The sequence below is a fragment of the Cimex lectularius genome, unplaced genomic scaffold (genome assembly GCF_000648675.2).
Source record: "Cimex lectularius strain Harlan isolate CLEC.00 unplaced genomic scaffold, Clec_2.1 scaffold8, whole genome shotgun sequence".
Lineage (NCBI taxonomy): Eukaryota > Metazoa > Arthropoda > Insecta > Hemiptera > Cimicidae > Cimex > Cimex lectularius.
This window is the reverse complement of record NW_019392656.1, coordinates 1,446,708-1,473,012: the sequence shown is the minus strand read 5'-3', so window position 1 is coordinate 1,473,012 and position 26,305 is coordinate 1,446,708. Positions and strand designations below refer to the sequence as shown.

At 34.5% G+C, this 26,305-nt stretch overlaps 1 protein-coding gene across 5 annotated transcripts in view; it reads right to left on the bottom strand.

Moving 5' to 3' along the window:
- LOC106669699 (prohormone-3) overlaps window positions 1-26,070 on the bottom strand; it is a 71,928-nt gene extending 45,858 nt beyond the window's left edge. For 2 of the 5 annotated variants that reach the window (XM_014399341.1, XM_014399344.1), the window contains exons 1-2: window positions 1,342-1,418; window positions 887-1,045 (exon numbers count right to left, since the gene is read on the bottom strand). In XM_014399341.1, coding sequence (XP_014254827.1) covers window positions 887-1,036 — 150 coding nt within the window. In that variant the 5' untranslated portion in view covers window positions 1,037-1,045; window positions 1,342-1,418. The other 3 variants (XM_014399342.2, XM_024224665.1, XM_014399343.2) reach the window with 3 other exon arrangements.
- Between the last annotated feature and the right edge of the window lie 235 nt (window positions 26,071-26,305).

Sequence of the window (26,305 nt, the reverse complement as noted above, 5' to 3'; positions counted from 1 at the left end):
TGGAAAATTTGCAGACTAGGAAGAATTTGAGCTTGATCGTCTCAGTACCCGGTCTTGCTTTTTTTCCATATATAGTATTGTCGAGGTCTATTGGATTGTTGCTTTAAAAGAGAAAAGGAACAAAATGTTATATTTCAAATTTTAACAATCCGTCCTGGTATAAATGTGTATAGTGTGGCCGAAATGCATCTGACAGAAACAGCGAGGACAGCCGGACCAGGAGGTCCAGAACGACCAAACTACAAATCAATCACTACCCAGAAACCGCACGACAAATATAATTTCTAATCTAAATAAAATCTAAATTATACGTGTTCAATTAATACAAATCGTTGAAAACATAACAGGGAAATGTTCGACTCTGGGCAAAACTTGATTCGGTCATGGATGATGGTCGACCCGTGCAAAAGTTTCTCTTACAGGGTTAATACGTAAATTCTAGATAGGCGTGACATTTAATTAAAACTTTCCCTTCAACTGGGGTTTGGGGAAATGCGTGTTAATTGCTAGCTCTTACAATTTAGCGCCCTTAAAAATCATCATTCCCAAAGCACGACCCTAGAGCTGTATTACTGGGCGCTTTAAGGACTTAATATTTTAAGCCAAATCTCCGAAGCTCTACGCTATAAGGTTATGTATTAAATTTAGGTAATTCTGCTTGAACCGGTTTACGGACATTGGATAAATCCAACAATTTTCAATTTGTCAGTACCAACTGTCTCACCTGTCTGCAATGAAAGGCCATCTTATTTCGAAAACCTTCTTACAGGAAAATGAGAAGGATGAAAATTTCTGGTAGTCTACTTTCAAGAAAAAATATTTTCGGATAATAGACACGTTGAAAATTCACGAAAGTTTCTAAATAAAATTATCATCAAATTCTTACTTGTAAGAACGGTTGCACTCTATAGGAAGAAGATCCGTGTCCACCGTAGCCAAGGTTCGAGAGCATTTCAGGGCTGAAACGGTTGAAAAGTCCACCCCAGCCGAGGGCGACCTGCACGCCCACAGTTAGTAACAGAACAACAGAAAGCATCCTCTTTCACTGAAACAAAAAACATAAAAACATTTTGTTAAAAATAAAACAATGTGATAATTTATTTTAATATTAAGCATGTAAGTTAATATTTGTACTGCTTTGAAGGGGTGAAAAGGTTTATCTTTGGGATATGAAGGTCGGTGCAAACACAAGAATGGACGGGATGGCTTTTTTTTATCCTTTCCAACGTAAATAAAGCAAATTGAGTTAGGTCTTATCGATATTTTCTTTTTGTTCGGAATAGCGCTTCATGACCGCGATAAAAGGAATTCATTCTTTCAATGATGGATCACATGAATTACCGGTCTGTTCACGATGAAAAGTATTTTTTGAGTGACGTGAGTTAAAATTGATCCATTTAAATGAAGTAAACGACCAAATTATAATTGATCTTTAACAGTCTTCGGTAAATTCAATTCGTCTTGGGTGCAAATCCATACTAAATTGGCATTATACTGTAAAAATTGATATACCAAGACGTGTGTTTATCTGTCTTCAGAATTTAAAAAAATGTGGTTTTTAATTTTTTTTTTAATTTGTACCTTATATCTTTGTATATATTACTAATGTGATCACAGTACGTTTTTTCACATGGTCACAATACTAACACCAATGCCAGCGATGCACCCGGAGGACATATGTCATAAGAAACCAGCCGATGCTGGTCAGTTGAGGGGGCTAGGAGATCTCGATGTCATCAATTAAGGCAGGTTCTCAGAATGGTAAAGTGCAGAGAAAGCTCGACCATTAGAAATAGGATGGCTCGAGAGGTGGTGTGAAACTGTCGGAATCGGGACGAATTAGTTTGTTGACAAAGTCGTTATGGACAGTGAGGTCAGGACTTAGTAAAGAGATTTGTCGATTCTCCTGAAGACTTTTGATTACGAGGATGTTGGAGGGCTTGGCAGAACACTGTTCCACCTTCCAAAATGTTCGCAGTAAAGTTTTGTACAAAGTTCGTTTTGACGGTCAAGACAGATTTCGGTCCTTGAAGTCTTCGTAGCTGTCCAAGTCTGCTTCTTAAGTCTTGTATGGACATTAGGTCCGTCAGTCTGCTGTCTAGGTATAGTCCTAAGTATTTGACTTGATTGGAAGTCGGCATCTCTTTCTTTATGTACAGTAAATGGCAAGACTAATAAAAATTAAGTAAAACCAAAATAACTTTTGAATTTTCCCGGCTAACCTCCCAATTGATAGTGTGTCGAGACAAACGTCAGTTTCATCTTCTTCTTTTTCGGCTTGCTGCGTTAAATCTTAGCGGTCTGATGTTCTCCCCCATGAAGGTTTTAAAGTAGTCGACGGTAAATTTGCCCAAGTCTCACACAACGCAAAAATAGCTTTTTTTTATATGACAGGATTTCTTTAATTGACTCGGTATTACTGTTTTCTTCGAGTAAGAATCGAAGGAATTTAGTTTCATACCTATCTCGAAATAACCCCTTGAACCATTGGCTGGATTAACTACGATACGTTTGCCGGAAGGCAATGAACAAAAATATGACCATCTTCATCAAGCAATACAACTGCTCTGAGAGGGATACGGATAGGGATAAAAGAGGTGGCCACAAGGCCTTCTGCGCCTCGACCTGAGTAGATCTATTGTGCTCTTCCACTTTTACAACTAACGGGCCAACTTCAGGTTGTTAATCAACCTCCATAGCCTTGCCAGGTTCTCCTTAGTCTAGGATCTTGCTTTTTCTCTCCTGTTGCAAGTATCTATACTAAAAGGACCCTACAAAAACTTAAAATATGTTCTGCGGTTTCCCCTTCTTCCTGGCAGTATCGGCACAGAATTTCTTCTGTCTGTACTCCTATCAAGTGCATGTGCCTTCTTAGGTGATAGTGCCCCGTCCAACCAGAATCCTTTTACTTTTGCGGTTGCCTACCAGTAATTCCTTTGTAAGTCTTACCGATGGGCGTTCTATGAATCTCTTCTCGTGCCTCGCGCCTAGGGTATTGTTCAATATTTTGGGCTCGTTAATGATAAGTTTTTGAACGTGTCCTTTTATGTGGCAAGGTGAATTCATATTGGCTCCTTTTTTTTCCAATATGTCCACTTTCTCATTACCTCTAAGTGTGAATGCCCAGGGTGAGGTCATTGGAGTCACTGACTTCTGCCAAGACTTCCATACAATTGCATTCGCTTTTTGCCTTCACCTCACATGACTGTCATCGAAAATATATACCTTCTTGGAATGTATTCCTAGCCTTTTTTATTTCTCTGGCGCAGTGTTCAATTGCCAAGATTTTTGTCCGGAAGAGTACGTAAGTTTAAAGTCAGTTCGGTCTTAAAATTCCTTCCGGGGCTCTAACTCTTGTGCCTTTATCCGATTTTGATCCTAAGAGAAAGTCATTTCTCTTTCAACTGTTGACGCAATGATGATACGAACTTATCTTTATACCTTGATTTGAAAATAGCATGATTCACCTAAATGGATGGTTATAATAATCGCAAGGGAGGTTTTCAGTGCCTTTAAAAGATCGAGGTTTTTGGCCTTCGCAACTACAACTGATCCTGAAGCTTTGAAACAAGTCATATGGTGAGACTTTCTGCGCTGGATTTGTGACCAGGAGCCGACTTTTCTGACCGGGCCGCTAAGGTTATACACCAAATCCGAAATGACTTGTTGCTACTCAAGACATAATACATTTATACATAATAAGGAGACCTGGGACCCAGATAATTGGATAATTAAAACAATCTTTCATTTTTAACGCACACATTTACTACCTTAAGAAGAAAATAAAAATAAAGAAAAGAAGAATGTGCACGAAGCACACAAACCTTCCAACGATAACCTTACGCCCTCGCACCCTCGTACGTGTTTTATCTCTAACCGTCCTGACAAATGACACCTCTGAGGCCATTATAATTCATGCTAATTCGCCCTTTAAAAAAATCCCCGGCTCTTAATTACAATTTTTATTATTAATGAGAAATGTTAGACTGCAATCCGAGTAATGGAAGGAAATATAATAGCTCCGTCCGTCCTTTTTTCATTGAAAGAAAAGTTGATCCATTACGCGAATTGACCTCAGGAGGCGTAGTTCTTATTCTATCGGGTGGAATTGTCTCTAAAAAAAGATTACTTATTGACAAAGCTATAAGCCTTTCATAATCTAATTATTAACGTTGGAACACTATTTTGTTTCTTACTCACCGTCCCAATGGTTCAAACCGTCCATTCCCACAAATCAGCCCTGACTTAATACAAAAATATCGCCTGAGTATTAAGAAAAAATCCGTTAAACAAATTGCACACGAAACGTCAGATAAAATTGAAAACACACCCAAAGACAAAAAACCGGACACTTGTATTTATTTGTTTATTTTCCATAACAACCAGGCATTTACATTAATGTTGGACATAAAACATAAACACAACATTAATAAATTTTTTTTTATTAAAATTTTTTTCTTTTTTACCCTTGATAAATCAATAAATCGGTGTAAAGTTTTCGTAAAAGTATGGTTTTAAGTCGAGAAGATCTCACTCGGGGGCAAAGCTTTGCGTAGACAAGTCAGTGCTACACTGTAGATCATCCGCGATGGTCTACAACGATTTGGGGTCACCGAAAGTCTCGATGGAAGAGAAGGTAGTGGCGATAGACGACGGTTAGAGACGATCGTTTTATTGCTATTAATGCACTACGGAACCGCCATTTAATAGTTTCCTTCATAAGTAATCAAGTACAAACGGTCCGTAATGCAAGGGTGAGCTGTAAAACATAAGTAGGCTTCGTGAAAATAGCCTAGTTTCTAAAAGTACCGCATCAGGTTCTCTACTACTGGAAAGGCATCGAGTTGAAAGGCGCTATTTGCAAATAAGCATCTCATATGTCATGTCTGAGCCAAAGTTAGTTATGGTACGGAATGAATAACGTCCATGCCCTTACCAGACTGATTATCATACAGAATGGATCACTGCACTAAGTTCTGGAAACTGTGGTCCCATTTATTCAATTTATTGGGTACAATTTCGTGTTAGCGTATGATAATGTCGGCCATATGTGATTACCACAATGAATTGACCAGCACGTTTTCCTAGCGTGAATCCCATAGAACACTTATGGAGCATGTTAAAGAGACGAATTAGATAGACATCGTTCACCGCCTCCGTTGAACAGCCTCAAATCAATCTTGATGAAGAATGGGTTAAGAATGGGTCAGGTTTTTTCAGTATGTATTCAAAGAAACTTGCATTAAACGGCGCAGTATATTAGACCGGAGTAATGCATCTACGTCTACGTCTACAACGATTAGGTTTGTGAGGTTAAGTGTATATTATGGGTACTAACACTAAGTAATGTTTCCTGTGGATCGGTACAGGTGTTTCAGCTACTGCCATCTTTTACAAGACAGCGAAAAATTTACTTAAAAAAACCTTAATCACAATTTTCTAGCTTCTAAAAGCTTACATAAAAAAAGAATAATTAATTAAAATAAGTAATTTGGGCAGTTAGACCACCATAATAATAAATGGATTATTTTTTTTTTTTGGTCTATTATTTTTTAGTTTGTTCTAACCACTTGAGCTATCGCGGCAACAGGTATTAATAATAAAACAGAATAGTTATTCAGAAATCGTAAGATGTGGTCTGGTGTGATGTAGGTTTCAGAAAAACATTTTCTTTATCGTGCCAACGTTTCGATCTTTATTAAGATCATCTTCAGGGCTCAGTGTTTGTCTTCTGTGTAATTGTGCCATTCTTGCGTGTCGTGTCGAGAGTGCCCAACACGACGCGCAAGAATGGCACAATTACACAGAAGACAAATACTTTGAGATTTGGGATTTACAAACATTGTTTACATTTAACAAATACATGAAGGATGTGGAAAAAGTGAATTTATACAACGCAAAATATATTTTTTAAATTGTTGTTATATTTGGTAAATGTAAACAATGTTTGTAAATCCCAGGCCCTGAAGATGATCTCAATAAAGATCGAAACGTTGGCACGATAAAAAAAATGCTTTTCTGAATCCTACATCACATCAGACCGCATCTCACGATTTCTGAATAATTATCGATTAACGGTCACTAACCACCACACATAAAACAGAATAATTATAACAGGTCGTAGGTTCGAATCCCGCTCGTGACACTAACTTTTTCATCACAACCAAGACCTTACATAAAAAAATAATAATTAATTAAAATAAGTAATTTTGGAAACCATCTAACATAAATGATTTTTTTTTTGCTCTAACCACTTGAGCTATCATGACAAGAGGTTTTTAATAATAAAATAGAAAAATTATAACAGGTCGTGCGTCCGAATCCCGCTCGTGACACTAACTTTTTCATCACAACCAAGACCTTACATAAAAAAACAATAATTAATTAAAATAAGTAATTTGGGGACCATCCAACATAAATGAAATTTTTTTTTGCTCTAACCACTTGAGCTATCGTGACTACAGGTTGTTAATAATAAAACAGAATAATTATAACAGGTCCTGGGTTCGAATCCCGCTCGTAACACTAACCTTTTCATCTCAACCAAGACCTTACATTAAAAAACAGAATAATTAATTAAAATATTAATAAATCGCAGTACATTACACCCCAATAATACATCTACATCTACAAAGATTAGGTTTGTGCGGTTATGTGTAGATTATGGGTCCTAACTCCATGTAAAGTTTCCTCGTGGATCGGTACAGCTGTTCCACAGTTTTTATACATTTTTACAAGACAGCGAAAAATTTACTTTAAAAACCTTAAGCACGATTTTCTAGCTTCCAAAAAAATATTTTTATGTTACGATGTTTTTTATTAATAAAAATAGATGATTTGCATGAAAATTTGATTATTAAAAAAATAATAGTTTATAGCTTACACTGTAAAATAAATATCAGCCATTTCTCTTAATAATTTTCTAGTTTTAAAGATCAGTTAATATTGCTTTTTATAGTTCGTCTATTATTATAGCGATTTTACGCATTATAATCAATGATTGTTTAAAAAAATTGATTATTTCTTTGTTTCTATAGATTTTTGGTTCAATTAGTTGATTTTCCTTGATTCAGAAGTATAAAACCGAAAGTTTAATTGAAATCATTTTAATTTTCCAGTTTTGGTTTTAAAATGCTATTCTTCATCAAATCGTATCATCTATTTTTCAGCGTATAAAATGTAACCTTCTATAGTTGTTTTACGCTTATTCTTTTACATTATTAACAGATAATTAAATTATTCCAACTGCGCCAGATCGTAACCAGCCACGTATTTTAACTGTGACATACTCACATGCCAATGTTGCTTTTGGGTACAGAGAATAATGTGGGAAATAATTTTCCAGCCAATTTGAACTCACTGTTTCAAAGGGTTAAACAAACTAGAGGCTTGTCAGATAAACCGGAGTGGGGAAGTCGAATTGATGTTGCGTCTGGTGACCTAGCGTTTTGTCTCCCCCGAACGGCTATTTTCGTCAAATATATATATCCTGTATCAGACGGCGGGTGGTTGCTTAATTTAAGCTTTGAAACTTTTATTTCGACATGTAAATTTCATATCATTTGACTTCACAACTTCTTGACTTGAATTGGACCCTTTATCTGTAATAAATTGGGCTTATTGAGGCTTTTACAATAATATTGACTTGATTTATGACTTCGAAAATCCTTCTCCGTATTAATAAAATAGACAAGGCTAAATCTGCATTTCTTGGATCAACCTTACATAAATAAAACCTATGGGCATAAAAGTAGACTCATGTAGCCTTTTTTAGTTTTTTTTCTATCATAAATTATTTATTTTCTGGAACCTAATGTTGTTAACAGGATCGAAGTCGCGATAGCTCAAGTGGTAGAGGAGCGTCGTATTTAGCCGAAGGTCGTGTGTTCGAATCCCGCTCGTGACACTGACTCTTTTATCTCAACCAAGACCTTTCATAAAAAGAGTAATTAATTGAAAGAGTCAATTGACCACTCAAACGTAAATGGATTAATATTTAATAAGCAAAAGATGTATCACTTCACTAAACAGCTTCCCGTGGCCACTTTATAAGTCGCTAAGAATCGAATCTTATTACACGGCATTTGAAAAATGGCAAAAAGGATGGAAAATTCGAACGGTAGGTTTAGATTAGTGTCCCTTTGGATCGAAGTCGCGATAGATCAAGTTGTAGATGCGTATTTAGCCGAAGGTCGTGGGTTCGAATCCCGCTCGTGACCCTGACTTTTTATTTCAACCAATACCTTAAAAAGAATAATTAATTGAAAGAAGTAACTTGATCAATTGACCACTAAAACGTAAGTGGGTTGTTAACAGGGCTTTGTTATTCATCCGAAAAATCGGCAAGTAATTTTAAGGCAGCACAGCTTATTTGTTTCTTGCGACTTTCCACTTTCATTTTAAAACTGGAACGGACTTTCAGCGTCGTCGTAAAACACATACGGTTTAAAGGCTTGTTCCTCATTTTTATTACCGACCGAAGTAGCTTGAACCGTGCTCTCCTGGAAAATCATGAGCTGAAAGTAAAGTCTTTAGACGGGAATAAACAAGAAAGAATTGAGGGGGTCGTAAAGAATTAATGCTAACGCGCCCTAACATAAAACGTGCGTGAACGTCTAATGATGTGAAATTGTCATAAATTTTAAGCACTTACTTAATTTTACTATTTTAAATTGTGGTACTTTTTAACTAAATCGACGTACACTCTATTTCTTAAATAAATTTTAATACATTTATTTCATCTTTACAACTACGAAAATTGTATTAAGAAAATATGTTCGTATATGTTGAATTTGTCATTTGAGTATCTTGTAGTTGAAGTTGCCCAGTGGCACTCCTTCATAATGAAATTTTTTCCATCTTCAATCAATGAGAAGGTCTTTTGAATCGTCTTGGCGGATTTTCAGGTAGGTGTTTTGTTTTTTTTGGCGCTATGAACTATGCATATTAGCCATGTGACAATTCGTATATGTGTGTTCAAATTTGGGGGGGTTATTGTGAAAAAAGGGCCAGGGGCAACGGTGGGAATCGAACCCACGACCGCGGCGTGAGAGTCTCTCATGCTAACCACTCGGCTTGGATGAGGGGGGAAATGATAACTGTTGTACAAATAGATTATTGTGTGTTCAGTGATTGATGAAAGATTTTATAGAGGGTTTTTATGAGTTCATGTACTAATTACTGTAGTGTAATTTGAAACGTAAAACGGAGGATTTATAATTTGAAGGATAGAAAGTAGACTAATGGGTTGTTAGGAACTGAGAAGATCAACAGGTTTATTTGCCTCTTATGAACCATTTTAATTATAGTAATAAATTGCAATGGAAAATATGTGGTCCTAAGTACAGCGTTATATAGGTATGTTAAATAAAGTAAGCTCCTGTGGGGCAAATTTTGTAATATTTGTATTTAAATTAGATTTTGGAGTTTTTCGTGAAGGTAGTTAAATAGTGTTGTATGTCTGATGGGGTAAAAGCTTTATGAGGAGGAGAAAGTTACAAGAGGACATTCAAGTCGTATTCAATGTCATGCCGATGGCCATGGTCAAGTATATCATGGTGTGGATTGAACATTGTGGAAAGATGCTTTGAAAACAATTTAGCTTTGTCGAAATTGGATTCGGCCCAAGCGTTCATAAAATTTAAAAATTGTGGCTTAGCATCTTGGCACGAAAAGGACACGTCCAGAATCGGATCCTTAATAAGTCCAACCCCTGGAGGAGCATTACAATGAATAAAGAAATTTTTAAAGGATTAATTGCCCATGTTGATGATTTACTTTGTGGAAATTTTAAAACAAAGGAATTAAGCGGTTTTGAATCACAGTCGGCGACAAAAAAAATACTTTCCGTCTAATTTGAATTATTAAATCATTTTTAAAAGAGTCAAACAAAAAATGCGGCCAAAATTTTGTCAAATTTAAAACTAAATATTCTTTCTATGTAAGTTTTCGGTTGAGATAAAAAAGTCAGTGTCATGAGCGGGATTCGAACCCACGACCTTCGGCTAAATACGCCGCTGCTCTACCACTTCAGCTATCGTGACTTCGATCCTCTCGGACACCAACTCTCCATCTTGATCAATTGACCATTAAAGCGTAAAATGGTTTAAAACTAAAATTGAAATTTCAAAGTGAATTTCATGGTAACTTGCAAATGAATCATCATTGTTAGCTATTTTTAGGATTTTGTCAGGGCGAAACTCGTGGCAGTGTTTCTCCATGACGCTCTAAAGGAAGAGTTCTTTCACATCGATCAATGCCTAAAAGGTTTACATTCATCGCTTTCGCTGCTTATAAGTAGGTTTAATTTTGGTCAAGAACAAATTTGACTAATCCTTTTAGAAAGATAGTTCCTACTTACAGTAAGTTGTTTTCAACGATCCGGATTCCGAGCTTTATCTCATCATCAGGTTGTAGAACTCCTTCAACCTGATGATGTGCTAAAAGCTCGAAATCCGGATCGTTGGAAAACCACTTACTGTGAGTAGGGACTATCTTATTAAAAGGATTGAACACCGTACTCACTTCACCATTCATCATTTCTACTAATTTGGCATCATCTGGTCGCTGCATTTAAAGCAACATTGCAGGAGACACGTCAAGCCAGTTTATTATTACATATTATAGATGCTGCGGATAATCGTATGGAAGAAAATATCCAAGCGGTTGAGAGTATATTAGAAGAAATTGAAGCTAATGAAATTCAGATACGCGTGCTTTGGATTTGTTTGAGTGTGTTTTGTCCTCAGCGTAGAACACTGTGGCTATTTATTTTACTGTAGGCTATTTGTGTCAATATTTATTAGATTCATATTAAAACATTTTTATTTTACATTGGTGGTACCACTCTAACTACATTCATGTGGAATCGAGTGTGCCTACAAACTACTTGAACGCAAAGCATTTTGACAAATAACAAACTGAAACTCTACAAAAATCTACTGAAACCGATTTGAACCTAAGGACTAGAACTATGGGGTATCTCTAAATCTACCAATTTCCAACAAATCCAGTACTTCCAATTCAAAGTACTCAGGAACATAGCAACGTATGTCTCCAATATCGCCCTCCACAACGATCTCAAAATGCCCTTTGGAACTAAAATTAATTCCAAACAATTTTTCTTAGTTCCACGATAAACCAAAACACTCACTCCAACCCTCTACCCCAATCCGTGTTTAACATAATCCATCCCTATCTCTCGTCAGTCTCCTAAAGCAGAGATGGCCCCGGGACATCCTAGCTAAGCACTAGCTCTGGTGTATATTTGGGAAAACAACAATGGAAAATCCCTTGAGTTATAGTGTATTTTCTATATGTTCGATCAAATGCAAAAAATTACAAAATGTATTATTTTATACAAATTGTCATAAATATTTTATTAGGAAAACAATTTGGTGATATTTTAAGTATCAAACCGATAAAAACTAGTTAATTTCATTATTAATTACTTATGATAATGATATTTTTATGAACTATTTTCATAGTTTAATTTTCTGCTATCGTTGTAACCGTATACATTACAGATAAATTTCTTCGTTCTTTAATTAAGGTTTAATATTATAATTGTTAATAAAATATTCATTTTCAGAGGAGGATAGAATTTTATTTGATTTGCTTGATGTTTACACAATAAAAATGTTACTTTTTATTTTATGTAATGCATTCAATTCGTATAATTCAATTTGTTTTGGGTTTTGGCAATACAATTGCATTGGCGTCTCTTAATTTATTAATAAGATGATCCATCCTTAAAAATTTATATTTTAATTATCCTTTCCTTTCGTCAATTAATTCGAAAAAGGGCAGGTTATAAGCCTCTACACGATTTCGAGACCCAATTTCGCCTCAGCTTCCGCTCCGAGAATGATTTCCGCCTGGGTCGACCAGGGATGCCTAATTGTGACAAATCGCTTGAGGGCTTATTAATTTCGGCTCTGCAAATTCTCGCCATGGATGACAGTGACCTACAGTCGGCTTCTGAAATATATCACAACAGGGTGACCTCTTGTACGCCGTATAACATGGAACTTTGAGACAGACGGGTGGTCGGGATGATTAGTCGTTCGAACCTAATTTGAAATATGATCGAAGGTTTTGTCAGCAGTCCTGAGTTAGAACTTGTTTATTCATCCCATTTAAATTAAGTTCCGGAACTGCCATCATTTTAGTCATCTCTTCTCTAATCACATCTTTACATACTGTTTAGTCGAGAGTGCCCAACACGACGCGCAAGAATGGCACAATTACACAGAAGACAAACACTTTGAGCCCTGAAGATGATTTCAATAAAGATCGAAACGTTGGCACGATAAAGAAAATGTTTTTCTGAAACCTACATCACACCAGACCGCATCTCACGATTTCTAAATAAATATCGATTAACGGTCACTAATCACCACACATTTATTATATAAATTAAGTACATTACTGTTTCTGATCCGACAGCTCTATTTTGCCTATGATTACAGCTTTGATTAAGGTGTCCTCACACAGGAAAAAGCTCCTGTAGTTTCGGCCTTTTTGTCGGATGTTTCTGAGATGCATTTAGTTTACTATTAAGAGTAGTATTACAAAATGAATTCGGAAAGCCATTCTTCAGCTGTAAATGCAATGGTTTTAGATGACCTACATCGACTGTTCCCTGAACATCATCTCGTTTAACTGACGGGTCAGTTTACAGTCGAGGCGAAGTAGGATAAATTAGGCTAGCCCGAACTACAGGAAACGAAGATCGGCAGAGGCTATAATAATATAAATAATTATTATGTAAGGTATTGGTTGAGATAAAAGAGTCAGTGTCACGAGCGGGATTCGAACCCACGACCTTCGGCTAGATACGCCGCTGCTCTACCACTTGAGCTATCATGACTTCGATCCACTCGGACACCAACTTCCTACCTCGACCTAACCTTTCGAATTTTCCCACCTTTTTGCCATTTTTCAAAAGGTTGGCTTGGGGTGGGAGGTTGGTGTCCGAGTGGATCGAAGTCACGGTAGCTCAAGTGGTAGAGCGCGTATTTAGCCGAAGGTCGTGGGTTCGAATCCCGCAACGTGACACTGACTTTTTTATCTCAACCAATACCTTACATAAAGATTAATTAATTGAACGATGTTATTTGGTCAATCAGACCACGAAATCTAATGAATTTAATATAAATAATCAGGGAAAACTAACAACAAAGGACGGGAATTTTATAAACATCAAATTGCCAAAAAATTCTTGAATAATAAATGGATAAAAGGCTGTAGCATTTGGTGCCTTAGTGGTTCAATAGGTTCGTTTTATCGATTATTGTTTCCGAAAATAAATATGGTTCCATGGTTTTCACAGAGGAAACTTTTTGATTGGAAACTGTGGAAAAAAACAGCCTCAACACGGTTAGAACAGATGCTATTTGCGGATCTTACTTGTACCGAATTGCCGATGCCTAATTTCATGTGTGATGAGCCAGAAAATACATATTCTTGGTTGTCTGAACCTTTTAAAACGAATCTTTCGGCAGAGGAAGGTGACTAAACCTCAAAACTTCAAATCTGACGAGAGCCTACTTGCACTCTATATGGATTATCGTCAATCAAATGAGACACGTACGCAAACTTTTCACTTTATGACGGGCCAAAAGGCGTGCTTTAGACGAAAAGTGTATGACATTCTGGGACGGGTGAGAACGGTACCTCTTGAATTTTTGAGGTGATTTAGATCCCACAATGGCCACTTACCGGCCGTACTCTTGACACGAAAGAGCTTTACTGCCGATCCGGCCCCACGACATATCTTTTCTTTTAGTCGTTTTTATTGGTTCGGTCCGGTTATTTTGGCTTGCCAGCGCTTATCGACTTTCCGCCGTATTCAACTGTTGATATTTGTGTTAGTTTACAAAATTATTTTATTATTTATTATTTTATTTGATGAGAAACTGACAAATTCGGTGATGACGTGTCCAAGATAATCGTATACAATGATATTATATTATCAAAAACATCGGCACCCCGAGGGGTTCATATGACCTCGTAGTTGAAAAACCCTCGTAACAAAAAAAAATGAATTTATAAGTAATTAATATGTAGTTGGGTCTTTTTAGTTCTAATTAGACCTAGCTCCAGCATGAAAATCCCAAACACGTATGCCAGACCATAACAGAGAGGGTGAGAAGATCAAAATGGCCGAATTGGTTCACCACGCCGCCCACCTCAAGAAGAAATCTCACAATAAATAATTAATGTAGTAATATTGTCATAATTCATTTAAAGTTTCTTAATCATTCTCTTCTAACGTTCTCCTTTTCAAAAATATAAATGTAATTTAGATAATTTTTCATACCCTGTCACAATGAGGTAACCTCGACCTAAAGAGACCTATTGTGGTCCTCTACTTTTTTTAAAGCTCACTCATAAGATTTAGGCGGCTGAACAGGTTCTATAACCTGGCTAGTGGTTCTTTTTTGTGACACTACTTGCTGTGTTTTTTTTTCGTTTTATTTGAAATTTCCAACCATTAGTTGAATTAACAAATACACTGTAGTCCATAACTACTACTACAGAGTTAATTACAACAAACAAATACAATGGTGTTATGGAATATAATTGACTTGTACTGTCTACCCAGAAGTCGCTCAGCAGTGACACCCCATATAAGTAACCTAAGCATTCACTTATCACTCGTACCACTCGAGTTAAGATCACGCCATCATTTCAGTTGGGTTGTGGTTGAAGTTTGGTTGAAGATAGTTTATTAAGGGACTGGGATGATCAGCGAGTGACAAGTGGAATTTGATTATTCTTGATTTGATGTAGTGCAAAACATAATGTATGTTGAAGTCATGGTGAAAGGTAGGACATAGCATTTGCCACACAACGGAGAGTTTTGTACTGGGAGGAGTAACTCGATAGGAGTTGGATACTTTGACATATTTCCCTCTATTTCTATATAGTAAGTTCTTGCCGGTTTGAGTAATGTGTTGTAGATTACTCTTTTATTGTTATTATTATTATTAATTTTTAAGGGCGTTTTAACGGCTAAGGTCATTTCACACCCTAACCTCCAAACCTTCTATCTTAGGTTAGCTATATCTCTTCTAAATGCTATAAAGCTCTGACTTCAAACATTCACTCGTAATCTAATTTATCCTACTGCCATCCAAGCTTTAATTTTTCTTTAAAAATTCTTAATTCGGAAGGCCGAATGTATACAAAATTCCCATTTTAAATTGCATAAAATTTAATAAAATTATAAAATTTATTTCTGTTTCTTTTTTTAATTAGAATTGTGAATTTTTGTTCCATAATTTAAAAAGGGGGACCGCGGTAGCCGAGTGGTTAGCATGAGAGACTCTCACGCCGCGGTCGTGGGTTCGATTCCCACCGTCGCCTCTGGCCCTTTTTTCCCGATAACCCCCAATTTGAACAACATATATATAAGAATTCGTCATGACTAATATGCAAAGATCATAAGGCAAAAAAATAATAATAATTTAAAAATTCCCCGTAGGCTTGTATGGCTAATAATAATAATAATGGTGTCAGACTAGCAACAGTCTCAGCATGAGTATAGGCTCATCCTTATCCTTTTATTCTTCCATTCAAATATGATAACTAATTCTACATAACTATAATAAGAAACAAAACACAATAACATTTCTTTTTCTTTATTTATTTATTTTTTGAGGAAGCTATTTTTCTTATTTAAATTGCGATTTTGGGCATTGCAGTTTATTCCCCCGCAATTTGTATTTTCTTCCATTTCATTTTTCCGCTCCGGCAGCCTCAAAAACTTCTGAAAAAACGCACAACTTTTATTCAAACATTAGCAGGCATACAATGGTACAACAATTTGGGAAAAGGCCTAAATCTCATTATAAATTCCAATAAATTTGAGAAAGCTGAAAAGTGATCTTCGAAAGAAACACTGGGGACCCAGTAACTCCTGTAAATCACTCGAAAGGTTGAGCCTTTGCCTAAAGGGTTGTAAAGTGGGACAGTCGACCAATTTTATTGTTAAAAAATAGTTTGGATCGACTGTCTAAAAGTCGAGAAAGATGTCCATTGAGTACGTACTAAAAAGACTACAATCATGTAAAATCAATCTTATTCTATTGCGAGATTTTGGTTCCTTTGCCACATTTTGCATAAATTGAATCCCAATGTTTTTTGTTTAAATTATCACACCGGATCACGTTGTTCTTTCGTGTCTTTAAATCGCCGGACCGTGGCGTTGCTCGCAACCATCGCCCACATTTCACCTCTTATCGAGAGATTCATGAGGGATTTTTTTTTATACCGCCCCGTTTTCTAATCTCAACATTTAACAACTCTGACTCGGAATAGCGCGTTTATCCGGCATAAACCAGATCTCCCGAGGGAGGCGCTTTAGTCGAGTGTGAGAAACATCGCCCTGAGGGTCAAAAGTCCCTCTCGGGCTCGGGCATTTTCACAAAAGGAGTTTTCACGGTTTTCTCTCCTCTTTTTGTTCCCTTCAAACACTCACTTTTTTAAATAGAAATGCGAGATCAAAAAAACAACACAGCTCTTGTTGTCTCACAACCACTCTCGCTTGTTTTTCCTTTATGCTGCATCATGCCTAAACATCTTTGATGATTGAAAATCAACCATGCGATGATTGACTATTCATGATTTTCGCAGTAAAATGTGCAAAGTACTAAAAGCAGCATTCCATAAATAATTCCATTTATGTACCACCATTATAAAAATATTTTCATGAAATATTACCAAGTAAATCAAAGAACGTCCTATAACTATACTAACATCAATTTTCTTCACTTCTGTTGTTGAAATATCTGGATATTAAAAATAATCAAGTAAGCTTGTTAATGTCAATCTCATAATATTAAATTCTAATCACCATATTCAACAGGGTGCCATGGAGGTGTATAAATCATTAAATGTTTCCCTTTGATCATAGGAACATCAAAAGGTTTATTTTATCCATCATTGACATGTCTATTAATATTTGAAGTATATAGGGGGAGAACCTTTTTTAGTTATTTCTAATTTGCTTTGAACATGTGCATTTTTTGGTTTAGAAACAAATACACTTTCGTCATAACTGAACAAATAGAAAAAAAATGTGTGTCAACATTGCCTCATCAATTTAGATTTTGTTGTTACAATGTGTTAAAAAACACGCTAATGATTTTCGAAATGTCACAACAGCTATAAATAACTTGGGTGTTTATCGATCGTTTTCGAATGTGACGATGATTCTTGCGTCTACCTCGGTTTTATGAGCAATGAAAAAATCGCCGGGTTATACAAGCACTAAAGAGAAACTAGTTGAAAATATTGTTTCGGAAAAGGCCGATCGATACTCGAATAAGGGCTTCTTGACGTTAAACAAACCCCAGTGGGGAGTCAAGGCCAAAACATTAATCGTTCAATGTCGTCTTGGTAGAAATTAATTAATGAAAAGATAAAAAAGAAAATTATTAACGAAAAGAATAGATTATAACCTGGGCATGCTTTATAAACTTAAACGCTTCTTACCCACTCGAAGAATCACCTCATCCTCAAATATTATCTAACCGACCGCTGCTTATCAAGCCGGCGTACCACAAGGGAGCATCTTTAGTCCCATCATTTATACTGCTGACATACCTATACACCCTAATACTTAATAATCATACAAACGAATTAGACCTATTTAAAATTAATTCCAGCAATAAAATTGACATTGCGAAATTTTCTTTTCTAGTTTCCATGTCAAATTACACATAGAATAATTGAATGATGTAATATCAGCAAAGCAATCGAATCAAAAACATCATCACTACATTAATTCAATTAATTCTAAATAATTTTAAAAAACATAATTGTCATTAGCAAACTTACGTAAAGGGTTTTTATTTTTTTCGTATTTGGTTGATTAGTGTTCACTGATCTTACAAGCAGGCGAATTTCATGTTTTGTAAAAAAAAATTCATAAATCCATATCTATCATACTGATTGAGTCTGGAGGATTAAAGGATTAAAGGCCTACCGCTTATCCTTATCAGGGCTTAGCAACAAGCCCTACGATCCCTGATAAATCTGTTGGATTTGCTTACGCTGTTCAACTTTGAGGTTAAAGTTTTTTTTTGCCGAATGCAATATATTGAAAATAAATAAGTGAAAAGTTCCCAGGGCTTAAATGAAGCCGATCCTCTTTCGGCAGGGCGGAATGTAATTAGTACACTGGCTTATATTGGCTTTGATTACAGTTTTTTCTTTTATTTCCTTTTGCGTAATGCTTCGAAACCGTGGTCTTGGAGAAAGTTTTTAAACAAGTTTGTATTTTCTTCATTTTCATACAAGAATTCTTGTTTATTTTCTGATGTGCTATCTCGTTAGTTTTTATTGGTCACAATTTTTTATCAATAAATGAGTTAACGTTACAGAATACTAAAAACATAACAATAAATAATCATTCCTGATTTATTATTAGTTTTATTAAACATGCTGTATTTACACTTGGCTTTAACTATATTTTACAGTTTTAAAAGGTTTTGTGAAGTTATATTAAACTATTAATTAAGGTTTTTAGTTGAAATAAAAATGCCAATGTCACGAGCGGGATTCGAACCCTCGACCTTCGACTAGATACGCCGCTGCTCTACCACTTGAGCTATCGTGACCTCGATCCACTCGGACACCAACTTCCTATCTCAACCCATCTCAACCGCACCTTTTGAATTTTCCCTCCTTTTTGCCATTTTTCAAATGTCGTGTAATCGGATTGGATTATTTTATTATTATTTATTATTTATTATGGGATTATTTCAACTAAAAACCTTAATTAATTGTAATATATTAATTGGTCAAGCGGACCACGAAATTAGTGAATTTAATGATTGAAAATGAAGTATACTTCACTAAAGCTCTCCGTGGCCATTCATTTGTCGTCGAAAATCCAATCCGATTTCACGACATTTGAAAAATGGCAAAAAGGAGGGAAAATTCAAAAGGTGCAGTTGAGATGGGAAGTTGGTGGCCGAGTGGATCGAGGTCACGATAGCTCAAGTGGTAGAGCAGCGGCGTATCAAGCCGAAGATCGTGGGTTCGAATCCCGCTAGTGCCATTGGCTTTTTTATCTCAACTAAAAACCTTAATTAATTGTAATATATTAATTGGTCAAGCGGACCACGAAATTAGTGAATTTAAAGTTATATTAAACGTGCTATATTTCCTTAATTTTATAAATGTATTGAGCAATATTTTACATATTTAAAAACAAGAAACAACCGTCATTTCAAAATATTGAGCCAAAGGGAGAAAATCAAATCATCAGAGATTCCAGTTTAAAAGCGAAAAGCATTTATCTCGGGGCCTTTCGGTCTCGCCGACCCACGAGTTCTCAACGCTTGCGGTAATCTGCATAAATCTCATTTGATCATGGGCAAAAAACGGCCAAAAACGGCAAAGAGATTCCATTCCAAACAAATTAAATTCATTTTATTTGCAGTACGTCTCGGTCGACTTTTAAAGCCCCCAGGATAAAATAACTTATTTTCATGTGGTTAACAAACAAATAACTATCATAAACCAATTCAAATTTCGTAATAAAGAAGTATATTTAATTTACTGTTTTCATATTTTGTGAATAAATTTCAAACAGAGGGAAACCTCGTATTTAAAATTTTATAAATTGAATTATAAAAACTCTTTTATTTAAAAAATAACATTCATAATTGTTAACGTAAATCATGTTCAAAATAAACTACAACCGTTTAAACAAAGGATAATCCACTTTATGATATTATGATATGAACATTCTTGGTTTTAACTAAACTATTTCTGCTGGAAGTCAATATACTGAAAGTAAATTAACTATAAAATTAACATAAAAGACTTAATACAATAAAAAAAGACTGGTGACTTCTAGATTTCGTTTGCCTTAAAACCTTAATGAAGGTTTACAAATTTACAAACATTACTCTGTCGACTAAAACGCTCCCATTAACAAAAATTAAGACTTTGAATATTTTCTTTTTTTATAACTCCATTTTCCCTTCAAAAAAATTTTTTTTTGTTAAATTACCCTTTAAATATTTATATATTTCTATTTGACGTTGATCGACATACCTAGTTTAAATTGATGTTGTATTGGATTTTCTTGAGGTCATTTTACAGGTGAATAAAGAACATCACTAATTGGGTTTCACCAATCTTTCGGCGAATGTTCCGCCATCTTCAGGGCCTAATTTATTAAAAACAAAATTTACATGAACAGAGTTACATACCACATCTTATATAAATACATTACAAAATACAATTACGTTCTTTACCCCGTTGTTAAGAAAATTAAATTTATTGCACATGTTTGTTGTTTTTTTGAAGTGAAGGTGAAAATGAATCTACATATTAAAAGCAAAAAAAGTCTTGCTTAAAGTCTAGTGACACTCATCGGTCCATCCTTTGGTTTCATTTTTTTTCCATAAGTTAACACTCAATCTGAGCTACATGTAACTCGTTAAAATAACAGTTAAAAAGTTGTATATAATAACCCCTAACCATCCCTAACCATCCCTAAAACGAGTTACATGTAGCTCAGGTTGAGTGTTAACTTATGGAAAAAAAATGAAACCAAAGGATGGACCGATGAGTGTCACTAGACTTTAAGCAAGACTTTTTTTTGTTTTTAATATGTAGATTCATTTTCACCTTCACTTCAAAAAAACAACAAACATGTGCAATAAATTTAATTTTCTTAACAACGGGGTAAAGAACGTAATTGTATTTTGTAATGTATTTATATAAGATGTGTTATGTAACTCTGTTCATGTAAATTTTGTTTTTAATAAATTAGGCCCTGAAGATGGCGGAACATTCGCCGAAAGATTGGTGAAGCCCAATTAGTGATGTTCTTTATTCACCTGTAAAATGACCTCAAGAAGATCCAATACAACATCAATTTATATATTTATTATTATTATTATTTAGATTTGAAGGCTATTCTCATACTGAATGACTCCTGAATGAATCCACTTTAGCCTAATGGCTAAAAGTGATAGTGACAGTCAATAGAAATTTCGCAATAACACGTTACTTCTAGAAAGCGACAAGTCCAATAAATTTTCCTCTTTCTAATCTTTAAATGAAAGCTTAAAAGCTAATAAAAAACAAACAGAGACTAAATTGAAATATTAAATTTTATCAACTCCGTTCGTTGCCAACGAATAATAACAATATATTATATTAGAAAAATTACAACTTAAAGTATTCTTGCAAAAAGTTATGCTTTTCGTATAAAATAAATCCGATTTGAAAGTTATTCTAGCAATGAATAATCGGCTAACAATTGTGTTTCAGCTTAACTCGTTTGGCTAACAATGACAATGAGAGCAAATAGTGGTTTTAAGGTAATAAATAGACATAAAAACAATAAACATTTGAATAGACTGGCTGTTTGACGTAATCTTTTATTTAGAAATCATTAAGCGAAAGACTAAGAAGAATTAAGTAGTATTAAGAAATTGAAACTGGGAATGGTTGTTCAAAAAGGGTGAACCACACCATAACAAAGCTCATTGGACTAATCCCAACAATTTCCAAGCTGAGGTTCACGCAATACTCTGTACACATGGGTTAATGAAGAAAATTATAAAAGGTGCGACGTTCAGACAACTTTAAAGAGACTAAATGCGTGTGCTCTCAACTCTAAAATTGTCTTGGAGTACCTAAATTGCTTAATGGTGCTTAAAACACAAGATGTATGTACAGAAGGAAATGAACAGGCTAACCTACTAGTCAAAAAAGGGGCAGCCCTCTCACCCATGGGACCAGCACCAGGTGCGTTCTGAGTACGTGCTTAAGTTGGAAATGGAAAAAAACTGGAAAAACTCAAACGCTGGATAAAAGAACCAGGTATAACGCAAGCTAAAAGATTTATAAATCTTTCGAAAAATAAAAAACCTCTCTCACAACAGATAGGTTTTGAGGAATATTATAGGCCTCTATGCCCTATTAACTACCAACTAAAGAAGACGAGCAAAGCAGAGACAGAAACATGCCGTCAGAAAGAACCAGAGGAATTAGCACATATCACGGTACAATCAATTTGGTAAAACAATTCTCACACCTTTAGGAAAAAGTGCACTTTCCAAGAGATGATTAAAATTGATAGGGGTTCCACAATCAAATATAGGTCGCCGTGGAGAAATGATGTTTAAAACTTTATTCAACCCCCAAAAACCTAAAAAAAATAACGAACTAAGAAACCCAAAAGAAGAAAAACTAACAAGAAAATAATTCCCAAGAAATATCGTTAATACGTGTTTAATTCTTTTATGATATTTTCTTACTACTCGAATTAAAATTTTAGCTATAGAATTAAGAGAAAAATAAAATATTAAATTTTATCAACTTTATCAACTCTTCTGTTTAAAAAGTTTCTATAACAAAAATTCAGATTCTGATTATTTTATTTGAAAGTTCATTCTCTACAGAGGGCATTTTTTAAAAGATAATCCTTTGAATATTCCAAAGTTTTTTCGAGAAAGGTTTTCTAACAATACGCAATCCGCCAATAATTGCGTTGCTTAACTCGACTGGCTTAAAAATGATGATTAGTCAATTTTTACTATTTTTTAAAGCGTGTCAGAAGTGAAGTTACCGAACTTCATACAGCAAATTTAACATATTGAACGAGAGAAAAATCAAATATCAAATTTTATGAACTATATTGATCAACATGCTTCTATAAAAAAAACCATTCACCTTACTTACAAAAGAAACATTAATCCTACGAGTATTATTATCTATTTTATTTATTTATTATTTATCTAGTATTAAGTCCCTCTGAAGATATGAAAGTTTGTCTAGCAATCACAATCCACTAATAATTGCGTTTCAGCATAACGGGTTTAAAAATGGCAAAAAAAGTCAATTGAAATATTAGGATAAGAAATTGTCATAAAAAACTCTAGGTAATAAAAACTTAAAGAGTCTGCTGGTTTTTATGCCCTATGTAGTTTCAGGCATCAAGTCAGCGGGTCAAATGAAATCTCATAAATTTAGAGATTCAAGGGAGGGCAAAATTCAACAATAAAGATACGCAGTTAAAAACAATAAAGAATGAAGAAATAGATCCGTGACTGAAGTGAAAGGTAATGCTAAAAGTAAAACTTCAATGAAGATAAATATCAATTTTTTATAAATTCTGTTCATTAAAACGTTTACATTTACAAAAATCTGAATTTTTCACTGCTTTCTTTATTTAATGTGCAATCCTCCTTAAAGAATATGCCTTTGAATATGTCAATGTTTTTGAAAGCTCTTCTAACTAATCTCGTTTCCAGATAATCCACGATTGTCTTGAATTTACTCTAATAAATTTAGTTGTTGAGTCATCAAAAAAATTTAGAAATACAACAGAGCGAAAAACCAAAAATATATCGAATTAAATCAACTATTTTGTTTTAATCATATGATTATTTCAACATTTTTTTTAAGATTAAAGGCTTTTCTACCAATAAACTATCCGGCTTAACTCGTCTGGCTTCAAAATGACAAATATAGTCAATTTCAACTTATCTATAAAAAAAATTCAGTCACCAGTCATGTGAGGCCTTTGAACAAATTAACAGATTCGATGGAGGGCAAAATTTATCGGTAAAGATTCGCAGTAAAAATAAATTAAATTAAATTTTTAAAAAATAATACAAAAAAGATCCGTGATTGAATTGAAAGCTTAAAAGACAATGAAAAATAATTAAAACTTCAACGAAAAGAAATGTTATTAAAACCCAACGATTATCTAAAGTTCCAATTTTTCCGTAATCGATTTTTTTTACACTGCTTTCTGTTTTTATATAGAAATCTTTAATATATCTATGATTATTTCAATGTTTTTTTTTGCATATAATAAAGATTAAAAAGTTTTCTACCTATAAACAATCGGCTAAAAATTGCGTCTTAGCTTTTTTAATTTTTAATTATAAGCAAATTTTATAAGTTTTGTTCATTAAAACGTTTAAATTAACAAAAATTCCGATTCTAATATTTTTACACAACTTTCTTCACTGAATTCTCCTTCAATGTTCTTTCTTCCTGTATTCTCCCTTAAAGGATATTTCTTTGAATATATCAATGTTTTTTGAAGATTTGAAAACTTTTCTTACTAATCGCGTTTCAGGTAAACTCGTCTGACTTCTAAAATGACAAAGTCAATATTGACTTATCTCTAAAAGAAATTCTGTCACCAGTCATGTGAGGCCTATGAACAATTAAGAGATTCGATGGAGGGCAAAATTTGTCGGTAAAGATTCGCAGTAAAGAAATTAAATTAAATTTTTAAAAAAATACAAAAAAGATCCGTGATTGAAGTGAAAGCTTAAAAGGCAATGAAAAATAAGTAAAACTTCAATGAAAAGAAATTTGATTAAAAGTCAGCGATTATCTAAAATTCCTATTTTTCCGTATTCGATATTTTTTACCCTGCGTTCTGCTTTTGTATCTACGATTATTTCAATTCTTTTTTGCAGATTAAGAGCTTTTCTACCTATAAACACTCGGCTAAAAATTGCGTCTCAGCTATTTAATTTTTAATTATGAGCAAATTTAATAAGCTTTGTTCATTAAAACGCTCAAATTAACAAAAACTCTGATTCTAATATGTTTACACAACTTTTTTCCTGTATTCTCCCTTAAAGAATATTCCTTTGAATATATCAATGTTTTTTTAAGATTTGAAAACTTTTCTAACTAATCGCGTTTCAGCTTAGTTCAAAATGGCAAAGTCAATATTGACTCATCTCTAACAAATTTCACTCATGAAGTCATCAAGTTATATCAAATAAAACAATGTAGTATAATCAACGTAGAGAAAAATCAAATATGACATTGTAGCAATTATGTTGATTAAAGAACTTCTATTAAATCATTACTTCCTATTTGTATAATTAGGATTTTGTCCGAAACTTTCTTTACAGAAGAAACAACCAATTTTAATTAATATAGGCAAGTTCTTTTGGAGTAATGAAAGCTCTTTTAACAATGAACAATGCGGTAATAATTGCGTTCAAGCTTAACTCGTCTGACTTTAAATGACAAAGAGAGTCATTATAATAATTTTGATGACTGAAAACGATCTGACTTCCTTTAACTATTTCCAGGCGTGAAGTCTCTAATTGTAATTAAACGAATATTAAACTTCCATGGACAGAAAATATCAATCTTGTGGAATCAAATTGATTTAAACAAAACAACCTCTTAGAAAATTTATAAAGTTTCTTGATCAGAATAGTTTTTATGTTTTATTCGGGGAGACAAAAACGGTTTTCGTTGTGTTAACGCAGTTATATCTATCAAAATCAAATATTCCCCTTTTGGCCCCTTTCGCTTTTCATTGATGTAAAAGAAGTCTTTTTTTTGGCTTATTTGAAAGCAGCTTCCACCTTTGATTTACCCCCAACTGTATCGGCCTCTTGTCTATCGGGAATCATTTAATTTTCCCTCAAATGGTGACAAAAAATTTGGAAAATCCTTGAAAAATAAAAAGCGGAGTGGTACATTATTCTCTCTCTGAAAATTTGAACTTGGAATCAAAGCGGAAGCGAGTTAAACCGTTTTACCGCCGGGCCAATCGAACCATGACCTCAGACGCCATGAACTCAGTTGCTTTATTTATTTATATAAGAATGATTTTTTTAAGGTTTAATTAAATGTGATATTTTATTTAAAATATAAACTTATTTTTAAATATAATGAGAATGACTAAACAGAAGAAAATCGCATGAAACAGAATGGGATGATGATCTACAGGAATATGAATGTAAGATAAGACGGAAAAAAAGCGTTTATTTATTATAAAAATTAATCATGCTGTCAGCAGTATGAAATGTAATTTAATGCTTCGATGAATGATCTCGCATGTCTAGAAAAAATCAAACAAACAAAAATAGTGCATAATTTTAAAATGTGTTTCGAGCGAAATGGTGAGTTTATAATTCGTTGCACTGCCTCTTCGAGGGCTCTACTTACGTATATTGTCGTGAATTTGGTTAGACGAAAGGGTTAAATGTTGGGGGTGTTCTCGGGTCGGCGTCCTAGCAGGTAGTGGCGGATCTATACGACAGCAGCCCCCGGGTTGGGGCGCATGCGGAGGCGGCACAACTCCCGCCTCCACACTCCCAAACCGCTAATAACTCGCTATCTTTACCCCCTGCCGTTTTCCTTTCACCCCTGCAACACAGCCTGGAAAAATCCTCCTCGTATTTTCCATCCAAGTCCAAATTAGGAAAAGACAGAACCTGACCTCCGACTCGAGGATTGACGATCCATTCGAGAAAACCAATTCCTCAATCCTGTCATT